At 43.4% G+C, this 17,501-nt stretch overlaps 1 protein-coding gene across 13 annotated transcripts in view; it reads right to left on the reverse strand.

The window, feature by feature from the left end:
- The window catches only part of celf4 (CUGBP, Elav-like family member 4), a 99,206-nt gene that overhangs the window by 24,716 nt on the left and 56,989 nt on the right, over nt 1-17,501 (reverse strand). For all 13 annotated transcript variants that reach the window (XM_074628607.1, XM_074628681.1, XM_074628718.1 and 10 more), the window contains exon 3: nt 343-391. In XM_074628607.1, the coding sequence (XP_074484708.1) occupies nt 343-391 (49 nt within the window). The remainder of the gene's footprint in view (nt 1-342; nt 392-17,501) is intronic.

The raw sequence follows: 17,501 nt of genomic DNA on the forward strand, positions 1-17,501 counted from the left end.
TGCAGACGGCGTTATTAAAGGTGTTTGACAAAAAGAAGTGACCTGCTTTCCCCTCGAGCGTTACGCATGTTGCTGTGCATGTGCGTTGCATGTACATGCATCAGTGCGTATGATGAAACTCCGAGAAAGGAGCCAGGAGGAGCGCTGTTTACATAATGTGTTCTGAATACTGGAGGGTCCGGCCAGGCCGCGCTGTCAGCCTGCGTCGAGGTACGGGGCTTCGTCTAATGGGACAGATAATGGTGAGGCTGATGCGCACAGGCAGCATGTGTGTAGGGCTAGAACAAAGGGAAGGAAGGTAGCAAGGGAAGGGGGGGAGAGGAAAGGAAGAGCGCACAGTACCTCCTCGACTCTCGCTGTCTGCTGGCTTCACCTGGATTGGTCTGTTCATCTGTGACAGAGAAAGAGAGGACAAAGAGACAAGCAGTAAGCGCCATGTAATAGCACATGCTTTTATCCCTCTCCCACCACCGCCGAAAAAAAAGTTTTTCAGAATCACTCAGCCAAATTGCGGGTAAAGTGTATTGAAAATCGCCAAAGCTGTAGCACTTATAGCCATTGGGGGAATAGCTGGTTGGGAATATGGGTTGGAAATATTATTTGATGTGAGATGAAAGGAGAGAGAAGGGTTGGAAAGGGGGATAAGCAAAGGGATGAAGGGAACGACGGAGAGAGGGATGGAGGGAGGATGGTTGAGAGGTAACTCTGGGTCAGCAGCAGAGCGGTGTCTCCTCTCTGTGGGTGCTATCGTGAAGTGGTCTGTGTGGACAGCTCGGACACAACATGGTGGTGGTGGAGGATGTGTACACACACACACGGCAAAATCAACAGAATAATAGTACGTACAAGTTAAGTCTCACTACAAAATGGTCCTGCTGCAAAATCCTCTTTTCGTCTCACACACAAGCTTGTATGTGTGCACACACACACACACACACACACACACACACACACACACACACACACACACACACACACACACACACTCTGTCCCCCAGTGAGACCTTTCCACAGTGTGTCCGCCGAGGCCCTCCTTTCATTTCACTCCTGCCTGTCAAACCTTCCCTCTCCGCCTCACCACCCTGCTAAACGCTCGCCGCCAATCAATTTTTAATAATGCCAATCGCCACGCTGCCAGGAGGAATGGAAGGAAGGAAGGAGGGGGGAGGGGAGGGGAGGAGGAGAGGAGGAAAGGAGAGGGGAGAGGAGAGAGGAGAGGAGGGTAGGGGAGAGGAGATTAGAGGAGAGGAGAGGAGAGGGAAGGGGAAAGGAGAATATAGGAGGAGAGAGGAGAGGAGGAAGGAGGAGAGGAAAGGAAAGGGGAGAGGAGATTATAGGAGGAGAGAGGAAAGGAGAGGGGAGGAGAAAGGAGGAGAGGAGAGGAAAGGAAAGGAGAAGAGAGGGGGGAAGAGAAAAGGAGAGGAGAGGAGAAAGGAGGAGAGGAAAGGAGAAAGCTGAGGATGAAAGGGGAGGAGGGAAAGGTCAAGGTTCTGTGTGATGCAGCATCAGTGTTTTGCTAAATGTCATTAAATCTTTTCTTCACAGTTTGCTGATACAGTCATCATCTTAATGAATCTCGGGGCTTTCAGATGATCCACCAAAGGCGAGAACCTTTGAGCGCGGGGGACACAATGTCACGACGCAAACGCAATTAACGCTCGGACCTTCACCCTTTTTTCCTGCGTGGCGCTTTTTCCGCCGCTAATATTAAATCACATCATTCTCCATAACACTTATTTAAAACGGAGTTACCCATTCCTTCCTCTCCCTCGTCTCCTCCCTCTCTTTGACAGCCAAGAGAACCCTACTAATGTTTTTAATGTGCTGTGATGCATTATTTATCAGACTGGCTGTTGATATGGAAAAAGGACGAGAGGGGATAAAGGAATTGGGGAATGGAGAGAAAAAAAGGGAGTTAAAAAATGAGTAAAAAAAAAGTGAAAGAAGGATGTGAATAAAAAACAGCGCTGGGTAGGAAAGAGGGAGTTTTTAGGAGGGGTGAAACTAAACAGAATGAGAAGAGAAACTAATGGAAAACAGTAAAAGTGGGGGTGTTTGAGAAGAGAGAAATGTGGTGATGAAAGAGGAGGAGGGGGGAGGAATGAGGAAAAGAGGACATAGGGGGAGATGAGGACATAGATCAGAGTATAGGACAAGGTCAGCCCAGTGCTCCTATGGGGCCTATAAGCCTGCATACATATGAGCTTTTTTACCGTGACCCATACAAATGGTCTGGCCTCAATCTGACCTAATTGTGTTCCACCTCCACTGGTTTTATATGCAAGCACTGGTCTATACGACGCCACTGACCCTCTGAGGTTACGCTTCATTTTCCTGGTCTTAATTTCACTCTGCACCGACATTTTAGGGACCGGCAAATATGTGAGTTTATGTTTATTCTTTTAAAAGAAGTAAGACCCTCTCCAGAGTTATTAATAATTTCTTTGGACTCTCCCTTTGACTAAAGGCCTTTAAACACCAGCAGCATTTTCTTTGTGCATTTAATTTGCACCTCAATATAATTTTTCAAACTATTATTTTTGTCATGAATACTTTTCACACAGAACATTTATATTTATAAGGATTACAAAACAACAACACGGAGGCTCTGTAGTCTGAATCAAGACGGCAAACTTTATTACTTTATTTTTTACTTTAATTCAGTCTTGACAAAGTGCAGAGCAGACCAGGTCCACTCCTTCTGTTCTCACTTTAAAAGCCATAGACATATAATATTCATAGGCTGAGTATATATCTGAACCGTGTATGGTCAGTCTGTGAATTTGTAGCTAAATCGCCATACCAATAGTCAGTGGTCATGTCTTTCATGTTAAATCCAGCGGTACATGTCCATCAGGTCCGGCAAGGACACTAGAGGACGCGTTGTTCCACTCAACTTGCCGTTCAAGCGGTGACGTACCTGATCGTTGAGTTTTCTGCTTGCCGTTTCAAACAGGAAACAACGTGGCGGCCTGTTCGTAAACTTTCTGTTATTCCGTCTAAACAATCCACCAAAATCTACTTCTGAAAACATTTTAAGCGAGAAATAGACTATGCCGCTGCTGAATCTCGTTTCATTTTAGAACTAGATCACCTAGTTTGTCGGCTTGGTCCAAGTTTCGTGAGCCGGACGCGCGGTGCTGGACGGGCTCATTTGCATAAAGGACTGTTCCCACCTTTTCATTTTGAAAGAGCAACGGCTAGTTTACTATTAAGATAATTTAAAAGTATTGGCGCTGTCCTCTGCAAATGACAAAACACACCTGTAATCCATGACAAACATGACAGTCATCACGTACATATTTTAATATAAAAAATCTTACAAGCAAGCCTGAAATAAAATTTTAATATGGAATAAGATAAAAGACCCTCCCATGTTCTCCTAAAATATTTAAATTACGATACCCTCCGCTTTTTCTGATCCTCTAATCGTTTTTTGTACTGTCCTTTATCATAACATTTATTTTAGTTCAAAACTTGAATCAAAGTTTTACTTCACTGTAATTCTTAATTTTGTTTTAGTATTCATTCCGAACACCTATAATCCTATAATCTAACTTCACCAGTTGAGACGCCGAGTGTCCCCTCACACATTTCTAGATACAGTTCAAAAATAACGTTAAGTGGTTAAACCATTATTTTCTTTTGTAACTGAAAGCTGAGTGGAGTTTCATGGGCTCTCTATCAGTGGTTTCCATTATCCGGCGCCAATAAACGGCCTCAAGGTCAGTTTTATCATCCCGCTCATAATGGGGTGAGTTAGCACCAGCCCACCGGACAACCGATCCCAGAACAGTTGTTAAAACCAGACGCTGACTAGCACGGATAGCTCCCCTAGGATGTGTGCGGTGGTGTTAGCCGAAGCCAGATGGCATCATTGAGCAACAGAAGCAACGCAATATATAGACAATACATGAAGCTCTCTTTAGTCTAATGCCACTATGAGAAAAATCTACATTTACACACGTAAAGACACGGAGATGCTGAAGTATATGAACACATGTACACACATGAACAGTAGGCTTAAATGACTTGACATGCACGCTTATACACACAAGCGTGGCTAATGCGCAAACATGCAAAATAGGCCTATGCATCCAAGCATGCATGGAAACATACAACAGGATACAAGTCAGCACCCACACACACACACACACACACACAATGCATATGTAAATGTATCCTTGTGAGTCCACATGTTCTGTAAATTGGCTCATCTCTCAGCATGCACACCTAATACCTTGCATGTAGCGTGCCTTTTTCTCTTCAGCCTTGTGAATGCGTCCGCCTATTCATCCACGCATACGCCTTTTAAAAACACTTACACACATACTCTCTCACACACGCACACACACGCAGGCGGGCTTAAGCTCCATTGTTGCTGAAAGTCCACCTCAGCAGCCTCGTGTTAGAGTGGCCTTGGTGTACCACATGATCGACAGCTCAAAAAGAACTGCGGCTACACAAATGCACGGGCGCACACACACACCCACACCCACACACACACACACACACACACACACACACACACATATTCTTTGCTCCACTCCTCTGTTGATTATGTAACTCAATGACAGCGCTCTGCCTCAGTGCTGCCATAGATTCCCTGCTAACTAGAAGCTGAGGGAATACATGGTCTGCATGCAGCCTATGCTGTACCAAACTGGTGAGTCATTCTTCTGTATCGGTCTAGTCCGGCCTGATAGCGAGGCCCACTAGATTAGCAGAAAACGGTGCGAGGCTGTAGTTTGCTTTATTGGATTCTACCTTGAAATGGGACAAAATTGAAGTCCTTGATCTGAGTTTTGCTGCTTACTGTATTGATTCCACTGCGTGCAAACCGCAGAAATTAAGTTACAAAAACACTGTTAGGATGACAACTCTATGGGATTTCTATCCACTGAATTTCTGTGTAGTACCTTGTTATGTCAGATGCGCTTCAAACACAGTTTATTACAAGTTGCTCAGGACAGTACCAGCATCCAAAACCCGCACACAAACTAATACATGCAGCCGCGGTAATTCACAACACTCACAGGGACACGAGCACGCAGTCACTCACACCCCCATCATCGCCTGTGAAAAAGAATATTGAAAGTGTGCTTTACGAAACTCGGGAGAGGAGGTAGGATTTTCTCATTTTCACCCTCGTCTAGCAGATGTGTTTTTGAGAGAGAGAGTGGAGCAGTGCAGGCCAGGTCATTTCATTATCACAGTGAGAAAGCACTCCATGAAACTCTCCCAGGGAAGCAAGGAAAGGCTGCCTTCATAATATTCCTCCTCTTCTACTATTGTGAAAACATTTGAATTAAAGCTAGGGTTGGTAGTGTTCTTCAAAAAGTATTTTTTTGTTATATTTGCTGAAATTCTCATTACGTGCCGACAGCAATCAATAAATCAAATGGTCTGACAAGAAAAAAACAAGAAAAGAAATCCTGTATCTATGGCTGTTGTAGCAAAGTAATAAGACTGTCCAATCATTTCATTCGGACCAAGTCTTCCATAAGCTGCTAGTTTGACAGCTACTAACAATAACATGTTCGTTGTTCACGTTCATAATGATAATTTTGGAGGAGTGGCTTTAGAGGGAGGCCTGAAAGAGCGGACGGTCAGTGTTGCTGACTTGGCGACTTTCTCGCTAGATTTAGGGCCCTTTCACAAGCCAATATTTAGTCTGTTTTTAATTGAACTCTGGTGCGGTTGGTTTGGGCAGTTGTGAACGCTGTAATCGTATTCTGGTGTGGACCAAAACAATTGGTCCAATACCACTTGTGAGAGGTGGTCTCGGACCGTTTCCAAGCGAACCAAAACGCAGGCTGCCCCTACGGGCATTTGTTGAGATGGACACAGGTAAACGACAGGTTAACGTGAGTGGGAGAGGACTGACCGACGTTTGCTTGACATCTGGGCCGAAGAGAACATACAGAATACTCTAAATAAAGTCCACAAAAATAGTGACGTTTGCAGTATAAAGTCATTTGAGATAAACTGAAGGAGAAGGGATTTGTGCGCACAGTAGGTCAGTGCAGAGTTTGACAGCAATATGTGAAAGTCTGCGATTCCCTGCATAGAAGTGGCAACTCTCAAGACAAAAAAGATAAATTTGCTTCTTCGTACACGCCGCTCAGCAAATTATTCTTTTATTTGGTCTGCTTTCATTTGAGCACTAACAAACAGAACAACACTAAATAGAAAACGAACCAAAAGTAATGATTTCACTCTGATTTGGACTAACCCAACGGACTATGGCTTGTGAAAGGGCCTTTGGGGACGTTTGGAGCTATTGCTGCGAGCTACTTTTATTGGAAAAGAGTTGGCTGGGTTTTACGGTTGGATAATTTTTTAAATCTAGCCTTAAGGTGTTTGGTTTTTTTTGTGCTTTCTGTTCATACATATATTTACTGGTTCCTAAGTGGCCTCTATATGAAAGCATGTATCTGAAAGGGAGAAGCTCCAGATGTTGAGATTCTCTGCAGTAGCAACATCCCGGGGTCTAAGTGTAACCAAATGCCGGTACTCATTCTGTCAAATAAATCACTGGCACGCGACCTGGACCTGCTTTCCAAAGTATCTCAGCATGCACAACACTCATCTTGGGATGGAAACATGCCAATGGAAACATTAGCTGAACAAATACGGCTATAATCCTGAGATGCTTTTGGGAAACCGGGCCCTTGTACGCAGGGAAAAAAACAAAAAAACTCAGTGGCGAGATTAGCTGAAAAACTAGAAACATTTAGCAGGCATGTAATAGATTTCACCAGTGGCCGCAAAGAGGACAACCTATTTTTAAAAGTATTGATTTTACATTAATTCACAGAAGCATTACACTCCCGTGGAATACTCCCTGCATTTCCATCAAAGCTCCTACAGTACATGTAAAATTTTCATTTTATTGACTTTTGCAACCTCTCGAGGCGCAGAAGTATTTTACAACATCTGTAGCAAAAAGGGCAGCTCACACCTTTCCACCGCCATTACCACACTGCACACTGCAGAGAGATGTGCCGTAATGTGACTAATGGAGCTGGAATCAGCTTGTGTGAGGAGGAAAGTTATTTTTCCCATGGCACAAGATGTGTTCATCAGGAGCAGAATTCAGGTCAGTCAGTCAAATGGCATTACCTCATCTCATACTCAGTGATGCTCTTTGCAAGTTCACAGGCTAATCTTGGTAACAATGTTTGCTCCAGTCACTCAGCAGACGGAGCTAGAGTTGTTGTTGTATGTGATATTATGGTTGGGAATTTCCTTCCTAAATGTACCCAATGCTAACGACATGCAAGCTCATGTCCTATTCAGTGGTGCTGAATAGGACATGAGGTGCAGTTAAAAATATATTTCTGCAACCAGTGGAGGAAGAAGTATGCAGATCTTTTACTTCAGTAAAAGTAGCGATACCCGAGTGCAGAAATACTTATGCATTCAGATTTTACTTAAGTAAAAGTACAAAAGTATTAGCATCAAAATGTCATTAAAGTACTAAAAGTTTATATATTATTAATATATGAACTATATATTTTTTTTAAAACAATGTCTACAACATTTTCTTAAAGGACCAGTGTGTTATCATTAGGGGGATCTCTTGGCAGAAATGGAATATAATATTAATAAGTATGTTTTCTTTAGTGTACAATCACCTCAAATATGAATCGTTGTGTTTTTGTTAGCTTAGAATGAGCCATTTATATCTACATAGGTAGCAGATCCTCTTCACGGAGCCGGTCGCCATGTTTCTACAGTAGCCCAGAATGGACAAACCAAACACTGGCTCTAGATACGACCATTCGCGTTTTCATGTTTTCGCGTCGGCCACCGTAGTTCTCCTACACGCTTGGCACACGGGAGGAGTTTCAGTTGGTTGCAATCTCCAACCTCACCGCTAGATGCCGTCAAATCCTACACGCTGCATCTTTAATTGTTAGTGTCTTGTTGTTAATTCTGCATGAAACTAATACTTCAAGTTTGTAATTTCAAGAATCAGTCTGATCTTATCTTCAAACTGGTGTTATCATTCACTGCTCATTTCCTGCCTCTCTAACAGTGACCTCTCCATGTTGTTGACTTTTTGATCATTTACTGGACATTTTTCAAAAAGCAGCACCTGTTTCATTTGCAAACAAACAGGAACTGCTGCTGCCCCTAAAATACCCAGAATGCAGTGAGATGTCCCAAGATATTGTGGCCGAAATTCCACACTAACATGCTATTTAGTACGCCAAAACAGCATGTGAGATTTTTTAGTATGTCTGAAACCTTGGTATGAAAACAATAGTAAGTGAAAACTTACAGCAAACTATTTCCGGTGAAATATTACAGTATGCAAACGCTGGACACTACGGTGGCATAAATATCCCACAATGTAATGCGGTAGTGACGACAACGTTCATAACAGACGTTGAAGGACAGCTCCGTAATGTCAATAACGCTTCCATTTAAGTGTAGGTATAAGATTTTACTTTGCTAGTCCGTAATATGTTTTTTAAATTAGTTTAGACTTTGTGATTTTCACAAATCATCGTCTGGTCGCATGAGGTTGGCACAGGTTACCATGGTTACACATCTCCAACCGAGGTTCTCAGGAAATGGCAACGTAAATTATTGCTCAGTACCGTCCAAAAAGATACATACTACGTTTATTCACAAAAAAATATGTTGAACAATAGTACACCTATTGGGTATGTAGTGCATAGTATGTGTTTTCGGACTCAGCCAAGAACTTTGGGGTCAGTCTATAGCCGTGTTGAAAAAGGGCTTGAAAGTTGACGACTGGTTAAATCCGACTTCAACTCCCATCAGGTTAAATCCCCACTAATGTCTACACATCTCAGGGAGTATTTTGCCTCTTTGCCCCCCTGTAGTTCTTCATCCTGACATATAAACACCAAACCTCTCTTTTGATGTTCAAGTGAAACATACTGCGGAGAGCTCAACGTCTGTGTGCGAGGGTAAAGAGGACTATAAAGCAAAACATCCCAATCTCTTTCCTTTTGTTGCATTCTCTTCTGCTTTATCCCCTCTCATCTTTACAGACAAACAGAGATGGGCAATCTGTATCACGTCAGATCAAGGAGTATTTTCTGACAACGGGACGGCTTGGCCCAGTTGTTTGGGCTGGGATTGAGCGGCACGCTGCAGTCAGAGCCGAGCGGACGGGAGCGAAATAAATATAAGGGGAAAAAAAGCATCCAGATGAATTATGAATTGGCACAGTCTGTGCTTTCTCTGGCTGTTACACCGTAGCACCGAGGTGGCTAGTAGAACAACAACGTGGCTGCAGTGTGTGCATTATGGCAAATGAGACATTGGCCCCTCATTTATCAATATTTCCTTATGTTTAAAATGTTGCAAGATGATGAAGCGCTGCACCAAAACTGTCTCTGAATAATAACAGGCGTGCAAAATATTTGTAAGGACTTGTTACACTCGAATTTACTGCTGAAATGGGTTTGATGGTGGAAGTTTAAAGACACTTCTTGATCTATTTGAACGGCAGAAGTTGCATGTTAAATGACCTCAAACGCCTCAAGTATCATCCTAAAGCAATCCTTAACCCTGAAATCCCTGTTAGAGAAACTGTGTGAATGAAAAATGCAGTCGCCATCTTTCTCGGGCCTGTTTCTATATGCTGCTGCTCGCTTTGTGGTGCTGCTGTCCCAGCAGTGTCTACCGAGATCACTACGTCTCCGCAAAGGCAGATGAAAGGGAAACACGGCGAGATCACAAAAGGAGGCAAACCTCCCTGTCCGACCCTCTGATCATCGCGGATTCCTTCATCAACATGGCTTTTACACGGAGCATGAAAACAGAGGAGGATAGACAGGCACACACGCACACGTACGCACGCACACAAGTCTGATTCATCAGAAAGCGAGGAAGATCTTGACCTTGGGAGCAGTATGTGTGACAAAATAATCTCAATTTATTCTCCTTTGCTTCCTGATTGCAATTCTTTGGCACGCTAACCAGCTCTGAAAACACTCTCTCCAACTTTCTGATTGTCAGAATAACTAGTTACAAAACGCACATTTTAAAAGCTGCAAGTTATCACGCACCCCCACTCCTCCTCCTCCTCCACTCCTTTTTTCTCTTCTGCCTGCAGAACAGCAATGCTTTTTCTCACATCCATTGTTTGATCCATTTCACACCAGCCCACCTCTTTTTTATCTCCTCCTGTTTTCTCCTTCTTTCCACTGGCAAGCAGCCTGAACGCTGGCAGTAGTGGGACGGCTTTCGAGCAGTTTTGAATGAGAGGTTAAAATGCAAATGTAGTTTCTGTTTTCCTTTCTATTCTTGTTCCGCATCTTATTATTTTTTCCCCTCGCTCCTCTTCCACCTCTTCTTCTGTACGAATTTGTTGACGAATAGAGTAAATGAGTGCGAAAACTATTTTTCCCACAGTGAGTTAATGCATAAAACTGTGTCCCCCCCCTCCTCCGTTTCCCCTCTCAGCGCTCTACCTGGATAAGAATCGATGTGGAATGAGAGCAGACAGGATTTACGCTTCCTGCGAACACTTTAATAGGAATCGACGGTTGAGAATTCTGTTGTCGCACCGTAACCGGATAGAAAAAAAGCACTTCATCTGCACCCCCAAATGATTTTACCCTGTCAAAACCTGTTATAGCTTTGCACCTGCCTTTGACATGCACTTGGTATATATATACCCTCACACATTTGTGTGCAAATCAGGCGCACACACATGTTTTTTTTCTCACATATGATACATAAAACATGTCAAATGTTCCATTTTTGCGACACAAGACATCACATCTTGCACAATCTTTTGTGAGCCTTGATCGATTATCGCCCCACAGCTTGATCCATCACAACAAGAAGCATTGCTAATAGAGGACACTCGCCGGCGTGAGAAACAAACACACATACACACACAAACACACAAACAACACAACCCCTTGCGATAGTTACATAATTAGACGTACAGCACCTTGGCAATCAACAACTCTGGTGTTGCCATGGGGACTATGGCTTTGACTATAAAAAGAAAGGATCTATATGTGGAGGCGGTTGAGGGCGGAGGTGCGGAGCGAGGCAGCGAGAGAAAGAAAGGAGGAGAAGACACGGAGAATGAGAAAGTGTGAGAAAATTGGTGCGAGAGAGAAGCGAAGGTGTCGCTGAGGGGCCGAGCGAGCAGCTCTCTCGGTTTATTGTGCGAGCGCGCGTCTGTGTGCATAGTGCACCTGCATGCGTGTGATTAGAAGTGTTCAAAGCTTCGCTGTGTGTATGTGTATATATATGTACGGGTGCTCCTGTGTAGCTTGCAGAAGGAGGGAAAAAAAATGACAAGGACAAAATGTGATAGAGTTGGTTAGTAAGTGAGAGGAAGAGAAAGAAAAAAAGAAAAAGCTAACTAGAGAAAGTGTAGAGGACAATTTTCAGCCTCTCTCTCCCTCCCCCCTTTCTAAGCTTACTGCATCGCCCGGGCTTTGCAGCATATAGTGAAGATTAGGCCAGACGAGAAAGCCATAAATTCTACTTTTCTCTTTCCAGAGGTGAACATAAATCATGGCTGGTACTGGCGTGCCATCACTGGGTTTTTGCTTTTCACTTATCTAATGAATAAAAAAAAAAAAGAGGAGAAAAAAAACAAGTTCAAAAGCTGTCATATTCTGAACCGGGCAGACTGCTTTCACTTTCCATCCCCGCACAACTTTTGTCCTCTTCTCCAGCCATCACTGAGGTACAGAGACGATGAGTGGGCTTCCCATAATTGGGAGTATTCATGAGCTGCATATCGCTGGACTGTGTGTGAATGTGTGAGTATGAGAAGAAGAGAGTGAGAGCTGACTTGAAAGGCCTGTGCATATGAAAGATACCTTACAGCATATGCAAATGCAAATATAGACACAAATAGCAGCACGGGCAAACACACCATGAATGCGCTGAGCGAGGAAATGCAGCCACTCTTATGTTCAAATACGCACGGATATGCGCACGGACGCCCACACGCTTTCTCACACACGCACGCCGCACCCACACACATAAACACACTCTGTCTCATAAGGTGAAGGGGTGAGGAGATGGTGTTGTAATGAGCTGTCACTCACAATGTATTGGAAAAAGGCAGGGAGAGAGACGGTGATGAAACACTAAAATAAAATGTATATAGAAAGGAAAGAAGATACAGAGCTGCAGAATGAAAATATGTCCACACTTAGGCGGACAGATTTGAAAATGTATTTTTTTCTCTACACACTAAAACCCCCAAAACAAAACTGTTCAATAATGTTCTCCAGAGAGGATCCATTTCAAAATGTCTGGCTGCAGGTTTTAATGTGGGCGAGGAAAGTTAAGAAAGAGGAAAGTTAAGAAAACACCTGTTTGTCCCATGTAACTATTTTGTCACCAAGCAATCATAAAATCGTGATTTTTATGTTTAATTCTGTAGAATTAAAAGTAGAATTTGTGAGCCGTGATCAAATCACGATTTTATGCTCATTCAGCTGTCTGACAACAGAAACAGTAAAATGTTTAAATGATGTATGCAAATTAAATCGTGTGTTTGGCCGTGTTAAAATAAAGTAGAGGTGATCGTGGAAAGCAGGAAGAGGCAGAACAGAGATTTAAAGGAACAGTTCCACATTTTTTGCGGACTTCTCGTACTTTGGTTTTTGTACGGATTAAAAAACGAGATACAACACGTATTGTTGTAAAAATTATACTGAATATTTGAAACGGTTTCAATACTCATTTTCTGCAGCACCGATACACGGGTACCAGCTGCGCTTTCTGCTCTCTCTTTTCTCCGATAAAATCTATTATTTATGCCCTCGGTGTGTACATTTTTCCCCGTGGTATCGAAAATGGTATTGGGTAACGATATTTTTCTAGTATTGTATCGAAGTTAGAAATTCCTGTATTGTGACAACACTAATAACGTGTTAGTTATGGAGCTTTAATGTTGCTGACAGGTGGATTTCATCACCTAGCTTTCAGTATCAGGCTAACTTTTCCCCCTGTTTCCAGTCTTTACGCTGAGCTAAGCTAATCATCTGCTGCCGGTATAGCCGTATATTTACCGGACAGATATGAGAGTGGCATCGATCTTCTCATCGAACTCTCAGCAAGAGAGAAAATAAGAGTATTTCACAAAAATGTTGCACTATTGCATTAACCAGCTGTGACCAATCCTTACCAGATGTTGGCTGTGCTGGACAGTTTTGTAGAATGCCGACAGAAATAAGAGAAGGAGGAGGAAAAGGTTTTTTAGGTGATTCAGTGTGGGTGTAGATCTTTACTACTTGAAAATGTTAGTGTGGATACGTGTTGTTTTAAAAAAAATATTCTGCTGGCTTACTTCACATTCAAACTGAAAATAGCAATAAGGGGTTAGGTTGGAGTGGACGTGCTGCTTCAGGAACTGGTGAGACAACTAAATACAATCCAGGAAAGCCGGTTTGAGGCTCAGGATTTTTTTATATTATGAGGAAGCTCCTCTTTTTGGCCTTTTGCCTTTATTAGATAGTGACAGTGGTAGTGTCATTGTGCATTGTGCCAATTATTTTATTTGTGATAATTATTTTATTAGTAATAGTTATGAAAGGGGGAGAGAGAGGGGATGACATGCATGCTGGGCTGCTGTGGTAAGGACTCGGTACACGGGGCAACCTCTCTACCAAGTGAGCTACCGGGGTGCCATGAGAAAGCTCTTTACATGCTCTATGGGCCCAATGGATGCGGAAGATCGCCGGAAGATCCGGGTAATTTTCCAGTTGGAAGTCGAGCCATTTTGGCATCAGGCGACACTGAGCAACTTTCATAGGAATGAACGGAGAACACTGTATCCAGTTCTCTTTATACATCCCTGGCCGACACAGTGTCATGCCAATGATGTTGCATTGCATTGTGGTAAAAGTTGAGCCAAGTTGAACTTTTTCTCCTGACGACCCTGCGTTTTTTTTTCTTTTTTTGCTGGAGCCCTTTGCACTGGCAGCGCTGCAGGTACCTCAAAACAACGGTCTCATTGAAGTGAACTATAGGACTGCTTTTTTTCATGCAGCGTTCATGGCGGTCTGACCGTGGCCTTACAGTAGCCGTGGATGTAGTCTCGGTGGAGAGAAAGAAACAAGAGCGGTGTAAAGGAAGAGTAAGAGCAAACAGAAACAAAGAGTGAGGGAGAGCAAAGTAGCACGAACGTGCCACGCATGTCTGTACTGTCCAGCTAAAACCCTGCAAGGGCTTTTTATGCAATACATAACCTCTATACTCCTCTGCTCTCTCCAAACTCTGCACTGAAATGACAGGAGGGTAGACGATCCAGACAGATAGATGAGAGATCAGCACACACACACACACACACACACACACACACACACACACACACACACACACACACATACATACACACTCGTTCACTTGCCTGCATATTTCCATCAAATAATCACTAATTCCACACTCCCTGGCTGATTAAATATGGAAAAGGCAGGAAGAGAGAAAGAGATGAGTGTCGGGAACAGAGGAACAGAGCAGATCGAGGGAGAAGAGAGGAGTGAGAGTGGAGGAGGAGGAGAAGTAAGGAGGAAGTGATACAGTCAGATCTGCCTGTTAGGATCCGCCAAAGAAACAACAGGGAGTTTTTCAGTAAGACAGCTCTATTGGCTCCCAGCTAGGGCCCAGGTGGGCGATGTGAATGTTCTCTCACTCCCACACACTTAAGAGTCGAAAATATGCACATGCACGTGATGCAGTGTACACATACGCACATGCGAGCGCTGATGTTTGCATGTATCGTACCAGCCTGCCTACGCTCACACACACAGAAAGAATGCGAACAAAACAATGTCAACAAGAAAACACGCTCAGGGCAGAAAGGAAGAATCTTTCGTCTTTGTCAAGCGTTCAAGGACGCCGAGGCCAAAATGTCAATCTATTTCTCATCTTTGTATTTTATTACTCTCATTCATTCCCGAGATTCACACTGATGGCTTTAGCTATTCAGTGTCCTGTAATAATGCCAAAGGCTTGCTCGCTCTGCATTTCCACAGACAAGTGAAAGCCAAGAGAAGACTAAAAAGAGGAAGAAAGCTTGAACTGGTGACCATGAAAGTTAATGTGTCGCGCTGAAAAAGAAATTGTTACAATGTGAAATGTTCATCCTCTATATTTTCTTTTGCCGTCTTCCTTTCTTCATTCACATCGGTTTCATTTTGTCAGCCCACTCTGTTTTCTTTTCCTCCTGCAAAACTGAGGGTTTAGCTAAGGATAAGAAGAAGAAGAGAGTTGAGAAACTTCAGTGTGTGAGAGAGTTTTTTTTTTAAGTAGCAGCAACGGAGCAGCACCAGGTTCGTTCCTGGGGGAAGTGAGAAAGGGGAGGAGAGGGGAATACAATTTCATTATTAATGGAGGAAAAGTTCCTTCAAATTGAACCTATAAAGTATCTCTGCTGCCTTTCCTTTCGAACAGAGGGAGACTGGGACAGGAGGAGAACGGGAGAAGATCTGAATGGAGAAGTGGGGGAAAAAATGGAAGGATTTTACATTTTTGCTAGTGTTTATATTCTTACTTATTATGCAGTCAAACCGAAGCGGTCAAACTGGTGGTCGTTGAAGGCATCATGAGTACAAGTGGCAAGGAAGCTTTAAAGCCAGACTAACTTTTAAAAGGAGGAATAACACATTACATTAGCCGCCATTAGCCACTGAGACCAAGCAAGGCTGTAGGAGCAAAACTTCCAAGTTTACCGAAATGAGCACGGCATATTTCATTGCTTTAGGAAGATTATGTTATTTTGTCTCTCAAAATGACATCGTCTCACTTTAAAATCTCCGTACGCCACAAGGTTCCTCATCACTGAGTTACTTTAACTATCCCCCCACTGCATGGCAGAGCTCTTTGTTTTTGAGCAGAGGAGCTTCTGCTCACATGCCATGCTCCCTTGGTATTAATTTAAGTATATGCTTTGATGTACTTTGCAGGAATGGTGCCAAAACACAGCAGTTTTTCATATTTATCTCATCTTGTGAAACAGACCCCCTTTACATCTGGCACTAAATGACTCAAATGAACTTGGATTTTGTCCAGACTGAGCTTAACCACATAAAAGTGCACGTGTAAATGCACCCAAGATACACTGGAGTAGGCCATCCAACCACCTCGGGGGATCTATTTTACCATAATGATGCAACAGTGTAAGTCTAATATTGCTTTAAAATTAAATACAACTACATACTGCTGTATACAGAATAGGCAGTGAGATGTTTTTACCAGCCGCGACAGCGATGCTGGTCTTGCTTTCACCTTGTGAGTCCGTTCGTGAGTGTTTATATGTCAGATTTTGTCACTGCGATAGCATCGCAACCGTGTAACGCCAAATTCACACCAGGCAGCGGCGAAGTGCGGCTCGCTGCAATAATTACATTTTACTGCAGCTGTGAGGTGTGTTCATGTGTTTCAGGTGGGATGAAATTCTTTGTAGCACTGGTCAACACGTCTCAGGTGTCACAGGATCTGTTTACTGATTGGCTGTGGGTACTCTCTGGCTGCTCTTAGCTCATTAGTTTGGCCGCACGCTTGCTGAGCCCGGGAGATATGTAGTTGAGATCAAAATGAAGGTTGAGTTTGAACAAGGATGTAGTCCAAGCGGCCATTGCTTACCCCCCACACACACACTTTACGCGCCACGCCCGATTTGGTGTCACAAAGCTTTACAGATGTGTAGTTGAGATCAAAATGAAGGCTGAATTCGAAAGATGGGGTGTGGTCTGCGCAAGGGCGCTGGAAGCATGGGGGTAGGAAGTGGGGATTGGGACATTGGTCCCCCACTTCACGCCCCTGGTTCGATTTGGCGTCGCAGCTGGTGTGATGCCATCACAAGATGGTCTCTAGTGATTTTTTTGTATTTGTGCTTCCCTTTGTTTAAAGGTACAGCGTGTAACATCTGGAGGCATCCAGATAGTAGTGAACTACGGTGGCCGATGGGAAATTTTGATTAGCCCTATCTAGAGCCAGTTGATGTAAGAGTAGCGTAGGTCATTTGGATAATAGCAGAGCCAGAGTGTAGAGTGTGTGTGTACGTCAGAAGTGGGCGGTGAAGCAAGAGAGAGAGAGCGGCAGCGAATATATGTGAGCGATTGGAGTAGCAGACAGTTAGTTTAGCTTTGAGAATATCAGTGAATGAACAGTGTAAGTTGCAGTTTGTGCAGAAATAAATGCTGCAGCTCCTCAAGACCAACAGAGGTTTCCTGTGTCTTGTTTGAGTGACGGCGGGGGTTAAATTGAGCGTTATAGACTCCAGCCCAAACAGGTAAAGTTAACACAGTGTTTGGTTTATCCGTTCTGGGCCACTGTAGAAACATGCCGGCCAACTCCGTGATGAGGACCCGCTCCCTACGTAGATATAAACGTCTCATTCTAAGGTAACGAAAACACAATTTTCAGGTGATTATACACTAAAAAAATTCAATTTCTGCCAATGGATCCCACTAAATGTTACACACTGTTCCTTTAAAACAATCTAAACTGTCAGCAGGTCACACCACTGA

Source organism: Sebastes fasciatus, chromosome 1 (genome assembly GCF_043250625.1).
Source record: "Sebastes fasciatus isolate fSebFas1 chromosome 1, fSebFas1.pri, whole genome shotgun sequence".
NCBI classification, from domain to species: Eukaryota; Metazoa; Chordata; class Actinopteri; order Perciformes; family Sebastidae; genus Sebastes; species Sebastes fasciatus.